This window comes from Mus musculus, chromosome 14 (genome assembly GCF_000001635.26).
Source record: "Mus musculus strain C57BL/6J chromosome 14, GRCm38.p6 C57BL/6J".
NCBI classification, from domain to species: Eukaryota; Metazoa; Chordata; class Mammalia; order Rodentia; family Muridae; genus Mus; species Mus musculus.
The window spans coordinates 70,540,658-70,552,584 of NC_000080.6; the positions used below are offsets into that span (position 1 = coordinate 70,540,658).

The following is an 11,927-nucleotide window of genomic DNA, read 5'->3' on the forward strand; positions in this document are numbered from 1 at the left end:
TCATGTAGCCCAGGCTGGCCTTAAGCTCACTGTGTAGACAAGGAACTTTGAACTTCTGACTCTTGCCTCCAAGTTTCCAAATGCTGAGATTACAACTGTATACAACCACGCCGCTTTTCTGTGCTGCTGGGTACTGAGCTCCGGACTTTATATATCAGGCAAGTGTTATACCAACACAGCTACATCCCCAGCCATACCCCACTGAGGTTGCCAAGGGAGCTGGCTTTAGTCTCCCAGACACCTTGGCCTTCTGTTGCCCAGTTGCAAGATAAACATTGATCCTAACAAGTCACTCCCTTCAGTGGAGAGACATTCCCTCCATCAGACCTTGAATGCCAAGCTTTCTGTGCCGTGGCTGCCTGGTCACCTGCCTGAGGGTGTCAGCCATGAGTCCAGGGAGCTGCTTAGCAACTCTGGGTCACTGGATGACTGTGTCAACAGTTCAGGGCCAAAGGCTACAAGAGCCAGAGTCTACTTCCTCTGCCAGAGCCTAGGAGGGTGACACTTGGCTGCCAGCGTCCTGCTCCCCCGTGAGGAACCCAGCTCCCAGCATCAGACCTCTGACTTTTTGTCCTTTAACTTTCCCAAGCACAATCATCGGGACCAGGAAGGAGCCTTGTGTGGGTGAGACAGTCCCAGCAGCTGCGAGAGAGTTCAGAGTGGGCACAGAGCTCTTTCCAGTGAATGAAAACAGGAAGATCCTTTCCCCTCCCTTCCCCCAGGTCACCCTTGCAATCAAATCTTCCTGCCTCAGCCTCCTAAATGCTTGGATTACAGGTGGGGGCCACCACACCCAGCTTAAAACAAGGCTTCAGTTGGCTTGGGGAGATGGCCTAGTGGGTAAAGTGCCTGTTGCAGAAACTCAAGGATCTGAGCTTTGATCCCTAACATCTGGGTAAAAACCAAGCATGGAGGCACATCTGGGTAATCCCAGCACCTGAGGAGTGGAGACAGATCCTGGGGGGTTAACGTCCAACCAATCTCCCATAAACAGTGAGCTCCAGGAACAACGAGAGACCTTACCACCACTACCACCACCACCACCACCCCCCAAAAAGTGGCCCACGCCTTTAATCCCAGCATTCAGTAGGCAGAGACTTACAGGTAGATCTCTGTAAGTTTTAGGCCAGGCTGACCTACGTAGTCAGACCCTGCCTCAAACAAGCAAACAAGAAAAAATATAGAGAAACAATTGAAAAAGATATCCTGATGTTAACTGCTGCCCTTCACAAGTCCCTTGCCTGTACACACACATGCACAGCCATGCATGCATCACACATGCACAACCATGCATGTACCACACATGCTCAGAGGCTGTGATGCTGGAGTCAGGGAAGAGGTTTTAGAGTCAACCAGTGGGTGGACATGCCAAGGGTCCTGGATTCACATCGGGTTCTCAGATGACGGGTTATCTCTTCCGTCCTTTACAGTTCTCTACATGTCCTAACACAATAAACACAATAGTTTTTGTTTGCTTGATGTTTTTGAGACAGGGTCACCCTATGTAATCCTGGAGGTCATAGAACTCAATAGGTAGACTAGGTTGGCTTCAAACTCATAGAGATCTGCCTGCATCTGCCTCCTAAGCACTGGAGTTAAAGAGGTATGCCATCATACCTGCCTAAAGAATCAGATCCGGGATGCCAGGGAAATGGCTCAGCACTTAAGAGCACTGACTGTCCTTCCAGCGCCCACATAGAGGCTAACAGCTCCTGTATCTCCAGTTCCAGAGGGATGTGACATCCTCTTCTGGCTTCCACAAGCACATGTATGCAAACATACATGCAGGCAAAACACTTATACACCATATATATATATATATATATATATATATATATATATATATATATATATATACATATACTACATATACACATATATACATATATATCCATATTCAATCAGTGCTTTCCTAGATGAAGCCCTGGGTTTGAGCTCTAGCATTGCATGAACCAAACATGGTAACACGTGCCAGTAATGCCAGCATTTAGGAAGAAGAAGCAGGAAGATCAAGGCCATACCTAGACTACATAGGACCCTGTCTATATTTAAAAAAAAAAAAGGTGTGTCTGGGACCTTCTTAATGGGATCCTCAAGGCCTTAGATGTTTCTTGTTCTCCAAAAAAAAAAAAAAAAAAGTATGGGGGAGGGGCAGTAGGAGCAAGGGAGCCGTAAGGCATGGGGGAGTTTCTCCTGTGGGCAGGTTTCATTGCTGGCTCCCACATCCAGCAATACCAATAAAATTGATGATAATAATTAAGACTGTCTAATCACCATGTGTTTGTTTATTCCCAAGAAGCCTCCTTTCCCTGGCTCCCATCATTACCAATTCCATCCTCATAGATGGTGGGTGTTAACTGCGCTCTAATAAAAGGCAGTAACTGCCCCTGTTTCCACCCCCACAGCCCTGGGGTAGCTTGGCTTGCATCCTTACCTCAAGGTGTGTGTGTGTGTGTGTGTGTGTGTGTGTGTGTGTGTGTGTGTTGAGGCAGGGTAGTGAGCTCTCTATTTTCAGATGGAGCAACTGAGACAGAGGGTAAAGGTCACAAAGAAAAACAAACCCACATGCAAAAAAAAAACAGTCTTTCTCCTTTGTAGCCTCCTCCCCTCTTGGAGGAGTATTCATCTTACCAGAGTTAACTTCTTTGTGACCCCCCCCCCCACCAGGGCCACTTGTAGCTGGCTGTTGCTGATTCCCAAGAGATTTGACCATGCCACACACACACATTTAGCCACTGGCCAGCAATATATACTGCTCGGTAACATTGGGCCATTTACTTCAAAAGCACATTTCTTTTTTTCTTTTAAAGGACTTATTTACTTTTATTTCATGTACACTGGTGTTTTGCTTTCATTTGTGTCTGAAGGTGCCTGATCCCCTGGAATTGGAGCTACAGACAGTTGTGAGCCACCATGTGGGTTCTGGGAATTGAATCCTGGTCCTCTGGAAGAGCAGCCAGTGCTCCTAACAGCTGAGTCATCTCTCCAGCCCCCTGAGGACATTTCTTAAATTTTTTTTTAAAGATCTTTGCAAAGATTAAGGCCGTGGGTAAATCGGAAATGCTTCTCTTTGCAGTAATCGCTGACAGAGACCCACAGTTGGACAACATAAAGAGACTGAGCCACTTCGGAGCAGTCAGACCTCAACGGGATGTCTCCCAGCCCTCCCTTCGAGGCTCCGGGATCTCTGCAAAAGTAGGGACAGACAGACTGTAAAAAGCAGGGGTGGTGGATGCCTCCACAGAAACAATCTTTTCCAGACCAAATGGGCAGATGCACACATGAATTCAGAGACTGTGGCAGCGTACACTCGCCCTGCATAAGCTCAAGCCAGACACAAAGACCAGCACAGAGGAGGGGAAGTGGGCACAAAGTCTCTCTCATCCCTAGCCATGAAGCTATTCGAAACTGATATCTGCTGGAAAAGGGAAAGTTAGTCTTCTCCAATGGAGCTGCACTGGGTATATTAACTATACTCCAGGGTAGGTCCCATGCTCAGGAGTAGTTGGCCATCACAAATCAGACTCCATGGTTCTGTTTGGTTTTTGGGGTGTGTGTGTATGTGCGCGCACTTGAAAGGCATAGGCAGGTAGATCTCTGAATTCAAGGCCAGCCTGATCTACAGATAGAGTTCCAGGACAGCCAGGGGTACAAAGAGAAACAATGTCTCAAAAAAAACCAAAAACAAAAACCCTACGATGATGATGATGATGAAGAAACTAAGGTACTAACGATGATGACGATGACAGTAATGATATATCTAAGTTTGTCAAATGTTATAGATAGCCAGTGTGGCCAATCTAATAAGAAGACGCTTCAACAATTCCATCATTTCGCACAACAACAACAAGAAGCACAAAACAGCAAGTGTTGATTTTAGAATTTTCTGGGATATCTCTATTCCTGTCTCAGAAACAGGTGGGTTTTCAAAATTCTAGGAAAGAAGATCCGGGGTGAACCCGGATCATCACTCAGTCTCTAAGACACTGGGGTCAGAATGCCCAGGTATATGGATCGTGGAAAGATGCTTTAGAAACAAGTGGAGTCCTGAAGCTGTCAGAAGGGTGATTCTCCAATCCCACTCTTCCCTCCTTTCTAGCATGGTCAGTCAGCTGGACTTCTGCGAAGGTAAGATCAGATCAGAACGTGCTTCCTGTGGGCCAACCACTCATTTCATTCTCTATCCCATTTTACAGAGATGGAGAAATGATAAAAAGGCATCCGAGGAACACTCTCGAGTTGTCTTTTATTTCCTCTCCTTTCCTTTTGTTTGTTTGCAACAGTGTATTGATGATACACCTGTAATCCAGCCTCACTGATAATTCTCCTGTCTCCACCTCAGAGACTCCTGTGCGCCACCCACACCTAGCTAGCAGTTCGGGGTTTTTTTGTTTTGTTTTGTTTTGTTTTGTTTTTTGTTTTGTTTTTTTCCTCCCTATCTGTCCACCTGCCAACCTTTCAGAAGACTATTCGACCGGCGGCCCCACCTCCGAAGTGCGCCGAGCATCGCCGCTTTAAGAGACGGTCCTTTTGTCTCCCTGACCTCGTCCCGCCCCTCTGAGGGCTCCATTGCGCCTGCGCCTGGAGCTTGAGCGCTGGGGTTGGGCAGGATCTGGTTCCGTGCAACTTTTAAGTGAGTTACAAACTCCGCCCCGAGACCGGTGCAGGTGGTCGGGCGCTCTGCCACCCGGGCGGCAGGTGAGAGCTGAGGTCCGGCCTGCCACCCGGACCCGAGACCAGCAGCGCCGCCCTCGACGGGGGACGAACGGTTCTCCGCGGCAGGAATTGTGGGACTGAGCCGCCAGGATTCGGCGAGGCGGAGGGACGCGCCCTCCCGCCTCGATCACAAGGCGGCTTCCTCTGCTAGGCCCTCGGTCCCCTGGTTCCGGGTTCTCCTGGCTCCCCGCACTGCGGGGTCGAAGTCAGGGGTGGTGATCTCCGCCTACACCGAGGGAGAGGTGTACTGCAGCACCACTCACCCCCTTGTCCCAGCTCCTGAGTGAGCGTCCCTCCGCTTGTCTCTTGGGGTCATCCCCCTAGGCTGTCAGGATGGTGTCCTGGATGATCTGTCGCCTGGTAGTGTGAGTATGGTCACTGTGAGACACCTCCCCCCTCCCTTTTGTCCCAGGATGCCAACCTGCCTTTGGGTGGAAACTGGGGACGTTTGTAAAGAAGGGAAAATTTAAAGACTTCATGACCCCGTTTCCCAGCACACACTTAACGGTCCTGGGGGTCTGAAGTGGGACCTGGTCACTGCATACCTTGTTTCCACCCTGCAGCCTTCTGGTCTGACAGAGACCCTTCCTGCAGACAGGTGCTGCTAGGGCTCAGGGCTTTTACCACCTACAGTCCTGTGAGAAGGTGATTAGGTACTGCTGTGGGCGGAGAATCTAGGTGCCTCCTTCCCATCTGAGCAGCCACATGACCCACCACCCTAGCTTCAGCTTCTGCAGCCTGCACCTCACTTTTGGATATCCCAATACCTGGCTCAAATGTCCCTCACTGCATGCTGGTGGTCCTGGGCCTGATTACGTGTAGTGGGAGCGGACAGCCTAGTGTTCTCACCCACCTTGTGTGTTCTCAGTCTGTCCTGTACCCATGGGCCACCAGCGCAGGCCTAGGCAGGCTTGGTATGTTTGTAAACAGCCGGGTGGGGAGGCAGCCTCCGGGGCACTGACTCAGGCACCCAGGGTTGTGCAAGCCAAGCGGGAAAAACAGGGCAGGCACTGCCATCTCGCACCCAGGTCAGGGGGAGCAGCCACCTGGCAGGGAGAGGGTGGGGCATGGTCCCCTCACACTTCCTGTGACTGCTGTTCCAGGCTCATATTTGGCATGCTGTATCCTGCGTATGCTTCCTACAAGGCCGTGAAGAGCAAGAACATTCGAGAATATGTGAGTGCAAAGAGTGGGGTAGACGACAACATTGAGGAATGGTCAGGGAGGTGGTAGGACTTGGTGATGCTGGAGGGCCTGGCCTGTCAGACTCCAGGGGCTCGATCGATGGTGGAACAGATCTCAAGTAGAGTGGTCTAGTGGAAGGAAGGCCAGCCATTATTAACAATAGCCATGGAGGATCTCGTGGGCGAAGCATGCTGGGGGGGGGGGCACTGGAACGGAAGGCAGTTTCTCAGGGGCTCCTGTCTAAGCAGATGTGGGAAACTGTAGCCAGCAATGCAGTGGGACTGGCTTTGAGGAATCTCTGGGTTGGGCAGGCTGGGGGCGGGTCCTGGCGGCTTAGGCTCGTGAGCTGAGCTCTGCACTCTGACCCACAGGTACGGTGGATGATGTATTGGATTGTCTTTGCGATCTTCATGGCAGCAGAAACCTTCACAGACATCTTCATTTCCTGGTCCGGCCCAAGGATTGGCAGGCCATGGGGTTGGGAAGGGCCTCACCACCACCACCACCACCACCTGGCCTCTGGCTCACACAAACCCCTCCCCTTGCTTACACACAGGTTCCCGTTTTATTACGAGTTCAAGATGGCTTTTGTGCTGTGGCTGCTCTCACCTTACACCAAGGGGGCCAGCCTGCTTTACCGAAAGTTTGTCCACCCATCCCTATCCCGCCATGAGAAGGTACCTCTGAGGGAGATAGAGCAGAAACAGGAGGGTGTGTCAGGGCAGTGTGTCAGAGCGAAAGCCCTGTATCTCAGGTTCAGGCAGCCAGAGGTGCCTGGGTCTTATTCCCTGTCCCTCTATAGTTTTGCTGTGGGACTGTGAAAGGGGTTGGCTTTCCCCATCCACCTGGATGATACATATGGACGACCTTTAGGGTTATGACAAGCCAGCAGGAAGTTGACGTGGGCATGGAAGAATGGAAGGGACACCCACTAAGTTGTGGAGAGGGTGTGTAGTTGGGGAGTCCTGCTTTCAGTTGTTCTGAACCTAAATCTGTGGCTCCTGGGTCCTGGGTAGGGCTCATGGGATTATGACAACCAGTGGCTTCTTGGGGTCTGCAAAGACGGTGGTTCTTTCGTTGATCTGAGCTCTCCGCCCTGGGTCTGCAGGAGATCGACGCGTGTATCGTGCAGGCAAAGGAGCGCAGCTATGAAACCATGCTCAGTTTTGGGAAGCGGAGCCTCAACATCGCTGCCTCAGCTGCTGTGCAGGCTGCTACCAAGGTGCCGTGGGCCCCGGTGATCACAGCGCCTCCCCCGCTCCCAGATCAGTTCTGAATCTTGTGCCCCAGAGATTAGCTGAAGGGCAGCTTCCCCGTTACAGCCCTTCCCCTCGCAGCCCTCCTCTGGAGTTAACAGCGGCTCCCATCCCTCACCTCCTAGAGTCAAGGCGCTCTAGCTGGAAGGCTGCGGAGTTTCTCTATGCAAGACCTGCGCTCTATCCCTGACACCCCTGTCCCCACCTACCAAGATCCCCTCTACCTGGAAGACCAGGTACCCCGACGTAGACCCCCTATTGGTAAGTGGAAAGAGGGGGAGCTGACCTCTCTGAGGACTAGAGGCAAGCTGGGCGTGACCCTAGGCTTGTATAAGTGCTCAGCTTTGCCCTGCGGGCCTCTCTTTGGCAGGATACCGGCCAGGCGGCCTGCAGGGCAGTGACACAGAGGATGAGTGTTGGTCAGACAATGAGATCGTCCCCCAGCCACCTGTTCGGCCCCGAGAGAAGCCTCTAGGCCGCAGCCAGAGCCTTCGGGTGGTCAAGAGGAAGCCATTGACTCGAGAGGTAAGTGTGTTGGAAGGACGGCATGAGGGGGGTGTGGATGGAGCTGCAGTGCCCACACCACTCAAGGTATACTGGCTTTCTCTTCCCAAGGGCACCTCACGCTCCCTGAAGGTCCGAACCCGGAAAAAGGCCATGCCCTCAGACATGGACAGCTAGAGTCTGCAGATTGAGGCCACCTTACCTCTGGAGCCAGCAGGGGACCTTTCGCTGCTACACCAGCTACCGGGGTTCTGCTCCGTCTGGCTTGTGCCTAAATGGCACATGGCGTGGTACCCTGCACAGGGAGACATTCACTATACCAAAGCAGCCCAGGCCTGGGGCCTATTTATTGCCTTCCTCTGCCTTTTACTTTCTCAGACACGGGACCAGAGCCCCACCAGTCCCTACCGACGAAACCAAAAGTCCAACCAGCTGTGTTCATTCCTTCTTGTCCTTCAAAATACTTGACAGCCTTTTCCAAGGCCTGGTGTGTGTGTGTGTGTGTGTGTGTGTGTGTGTTTACGTACACTAGCTGCATGTTTCGTGTTGGTGAGTGAGGTCAGGCTTATGAATATTTTTATATAAATAAATACCAAACAGTGTTTGGCCTCTCCTAATTTGTCTCTTCACATCTCATATTGTAGCTAACAACTCACTGCAGGCTCTGGCAAAGGGTGTAGAGACTGCTGGAAGATCTCTGTGCCCCATCCCAGCAGCAGTATTCTTACAGTTGCTCCTAGGGATCCTTGTGGAGTTAGGGTAGAGCCTGGTGTATTGGCACAAGCCTTTGATTCCAACATGGTTGAGGGGGAGAGGGCAGGAGGATTTCTGTGAGTCCAGCATGGTTTACATAGCCAGTTCCAGATCAGCTAGGACTAGAGAGACCCTGTCTCAAAAAACAAAAAACAAAGAGTCAGACTGATCTTGAAGGGTCAGTCGGGAATCAGTACTTACAGGAAGAGGCAAAGAGATGGGGAGCCTATAGAAACTGTACAGAGCAAACCTGAGGAGGCAGGCTAGGTCTTCCATGAACCTAGAGGAGCCACAGTTCAGTGAACTCTTCCTGTAGACATTCAGATACGATTAGGGTGAATTTGCACTCTAAGCCACAAGAGGGCAGCAGCTGCCTAGGGCCAGGCTGCCCCCACCTTCCAGGTCAAAGTGGGCGGGGCTCAGAGACGAGCCAACGCCTCACCCTGCTGGGGCCTGGATGCTGATGGGGCAGGCCAAAGGAATGATGATAGCCAATGATAGCCCTTGTCTGATGCTTGCCTTCTCCATCCATAGAGACCCAGGCGCTTGCCCTGGGTTGACTTTAATCCATCTCCTTTGATCCCTGGGTCATCTGCCCCTAAAGTAGGAGGCACGTTGTACCCAGGGTCCTCCCTCCTCCCACCCCATCTGTCCTTCCTTCCCACTTCGGAGTCAAGAGTGCTGGTTGGAGGAAAACTATGAGCTGCTAAATTGGAGTGTCCTGTGAGGATTAACTCTTGGTGTAGGGATTATCTGGGTTTTATTGGAGGGGAAGGCACTTAATCTGTGTGGCTGATTTAGCCTGGCATGGACTGGGGTTCAGTGGCTTTTCTCTATGGCATCCCCTCTGTATGTGATGCTGACTCTTACTGCCTCATTACTTCACCCAAAAGATGTGTTGCTAGGAACTGTAGGGGTGAGGAGACAAGGAAGTAGCCGCTATTACTATGATCCCCATTTCCCAAACAGGCACACAAAGGGCAAATGATTTGCCCAAGGTGGACTAGCTAGTAAGTGGCAGGATTGGGCTTTGGACCAGGCAGTCTGGCTCCAGAGTTGATGTTCTTAATCACTATTCAGTAAATGGGCTGTTCCTTGCCTGGGGGCAGGGGCAGGGAGAAGGAGTCTGGCATGTGTGGGATATTTGTTGCTCGCCTGACCTTGTGCTGAGCATTTCAGAGCTGGTTTCTTTGAATCTTCGCAAAGGGCCTGTTGTCCATCTTACAGGTGAAACGGCTTTCTCCTCTATAGAGGTGCTGCCCGAGAGGTGGGCAAAGTCACTTGGTCCTCCTGGGAGGACTGCTGAAGCCACTGTGCCCTGGCTCTGCAGAGCCCACCTCTGCCCTCCCCCGGCCTGCTTTGTTCTCCTACTCCAACTCATACACCTGTCTCAGAACCCTCTGCGCGCATGCCTCTGCCTTGCCTAGCCACTCACGGAGAGACTTCAGCCTTATTTTTACTGTTGTATCCCAGACTACATGGTTGAACCAAGGTGTGATATTTTTATAACTGTGTGATTTGTTGGTGAAATCCTGCTTAGTGTCTAACTTCTGCACTGAAACGTCACCCCTTCCTCTGAGAAGCCTCTCTCACTCCCCAGCATAGGATTAGAAGTCGTGGAGTCACTTGTCACCACGGTCATATCTCTAACTGTGGCTCCCAGCCTCAGCTCAAGGCCTGACACCCATCCGAAGCCTGAAAGAGGATTGTGACTAAACCAACACATACATCAAACATCTTAAACCTCTTCAGGGTGGGAGTGAACTTTTGCTTTGGTGGCTGTGCCGTGTCACCTTAGTTCCACCACACAGCTTTCAAAACACCAGTGTCTCTGGTATGGCTTGGTGAATGGCTGGGTAAAATCACATGGTTACTAAGCATCCTGAGGCCACAGAAAAACAAATGTGTAGAAGGTCCAGGTGGTAGGCATTTCTGGGCAAGCATAAATGTGAGCCAAGACTTGGGGCACTGGGTAGCAACCTGGACATCCCTCAGAACAGCTCTGAGAACTACCCAAACACACCTTCACCCAACACTATCCTCCCCTGGAAAAGAGCCCTGGACCACCACTGATGCTCTGGCCTGGCCTCTTAAAGGGAGGGCATCTGGTCTTGTTCCTACTTTCCAAGGACCACCAACTTTCTACTTGAGACCAGTGTGCCTGGTCTCCTCCCCAGATAGGATCAAGGTTGGAAAAGGACCTGACACCAGAGACCAGTCCCTAGCACATACCTTCTGTGAGTTCTGGTCCCACCCCCACTCCTCAGCTTTTCCTACTCTTCCTGGCCTGTTACCATGACAGCCGGGACTTCCTCTCACAGTCCTTTCTCTCTCCACTTCACCTCTTGCCATCCTTTTTTAACCCTCTGCCTCTGACTCCATCACTGTCCCTCTGACCTGTGGCCCTTCATTAGCCTGGTCACTTTCCCCTTCTCTGGATTCTGTCACAGCACACAGGATCCTGTGGCTTTATTTTTAGCTGCCACTCCCAGCAGCATCCTAAGCCTCTGGGTCCCACACATGCAGCCCTAGCCCAGGCTGAGTTAGGGGTCCTGGCAGGCACTGGAGGAGCTCCAGGGGGTAACTGTTCAGGTTCACATCCCCATTTCTCACCCAGCATCTGAGATTGGTGCCCACTAACAAGCGACCTTCACCGCTGGTTCCTAGGGTTGGGGGATCCTGGGGGCAGAGCTGGCATCGTTGCACACACAGGTCCCAAGTTCAGCCTGGAACACAACGCAGGCTAGATGGCAGTGGGGGAGGGCTAGAGAGAGGAAGGGCTCCAGAAGAGGAATTAGGTCAAGGATGTGGGTGGGTGGGCGAGCGAGCAGAAAGGACAGCATCTACCCCAAGCTTCCTCCTGGCTCCCGCAGCATCTCCACACTTCCCTTCCCTGTCCCCTCCCCCTGGTCCTGGGAGATTTCTTCGCCCTGTATCCCCCTTCCCCATGCCCCCCCACCCCAAGCATGGCCACAGGGGTGGGGGTGGGGTAGGGGGAGGCCAGCTTCAGCTGTCTGAAGGATGGAGGGGCTGGGGAAGCAGGGCTAGGTGCCCAGACGGCCGCGTGTGTGGGAGGGGATGTCCTCAGATGCCCTCCACCCGGCAGTCCCCGCTCTGACGTGGGTGCCCCCCCTCTCCCCGCCCGGATTAGTGGCAGCTTGGCCTGACTCTCCGGGGCTCCTTCCCCCGCCCTGCCTGCTGCCCACCCCTGGGCAGGGGGCTACTCTGCCTGAGGGGTACTGTGCTTGCCCAGGTAAGGGTCTCTGGGGTGGAGAAAGGGCAGCCGGCTGTCAGAGAGTCTGTGCCTGTCAGCAACGAGTGTGTGTCAGCATGTGTGTCAGTTTGTGAGGGGTCGGGGTGGGTGAGGGCTGGGCCCATGTGAGTCTGGGGGTGCTAGTAAGTTTGCCAGGTCCATGATCTGGTCTTGTGACCACACACTGGGTGGCTTCCCCCCCCCCACGAGCGCCCTCCCCCGTGTTTGTGTCTTTTGTGTATGTCCTCAGCTCTGCTCCA

The 11,927-nt window shown here is 52.4% G+C and overlaps 1 protein-coding gene across 2 annotated transcripts; it reads left to right on the top strand.

Moving 5' to 3' along the window:
* Window positions 1–4,565: 4,565 nt before the first annotated feature.
* Window positions 4,566–8,278, top strand: Reep4 (receptor accessory protein 4). Of its 2 annotated transcripts, NM_180588.2 has the most exons (8): window positions 4,594–5,081; window positions 5,820–5,892; window positions 6,273–6,349; window positions 6,458–6,578; window positions 7,010–7,123; window positions 7,283–7,418; window positions 7,528–7,682; window positions 7,773–8,278. In NM_180588.2, the coding sequence occupies exons 1-8, from the start codon at window positions 5,050–5,052 to the stop codon at window positions 7,836–7,838; spliced, it is 774 nt and encodes a 257-aa protein (NP_850919.1). In that variant the 5' UTR covers window positions 4,594–5,049; the 3' UTR covers window positions 7,839–8,278. The 2 variants fall into 2 exon arrangements, with proteins under 2 accessions (XP_006519661.1, NP_850919.1); XM_006519598.4 differs by having other exon boundaries at window positions 4,566–5,081; window positions 6,273–6,578.
* Window positions 8,279–11,927: the final 3,649 nt, after the last annotated feature.

Excerpts from the sequence above, each read along its gene's own strand:
- Reep4 (XM_006519598.4), top strand. The coding sequence starts at position 5,050 with ATGGTGTCCTGGATGATCTGTCGCCTGGTAGT. Across the intron at positions 6,579-7,009 it reads CCCTATCCCGCCATGAGAAG|GAGATCGACGCGTGTATCGT; the intron begins GTACCTCTGAGG and ends CTGGGTCTGCAG. Across the intron at positions 7,124-7,282 it reads CTGTGCAGGCTGCTACCAAG|AGTCAAGGCGCTCTAGCTGG; the intron begins GTGCCGTGGGCC and ends CTCACCTCCTAG.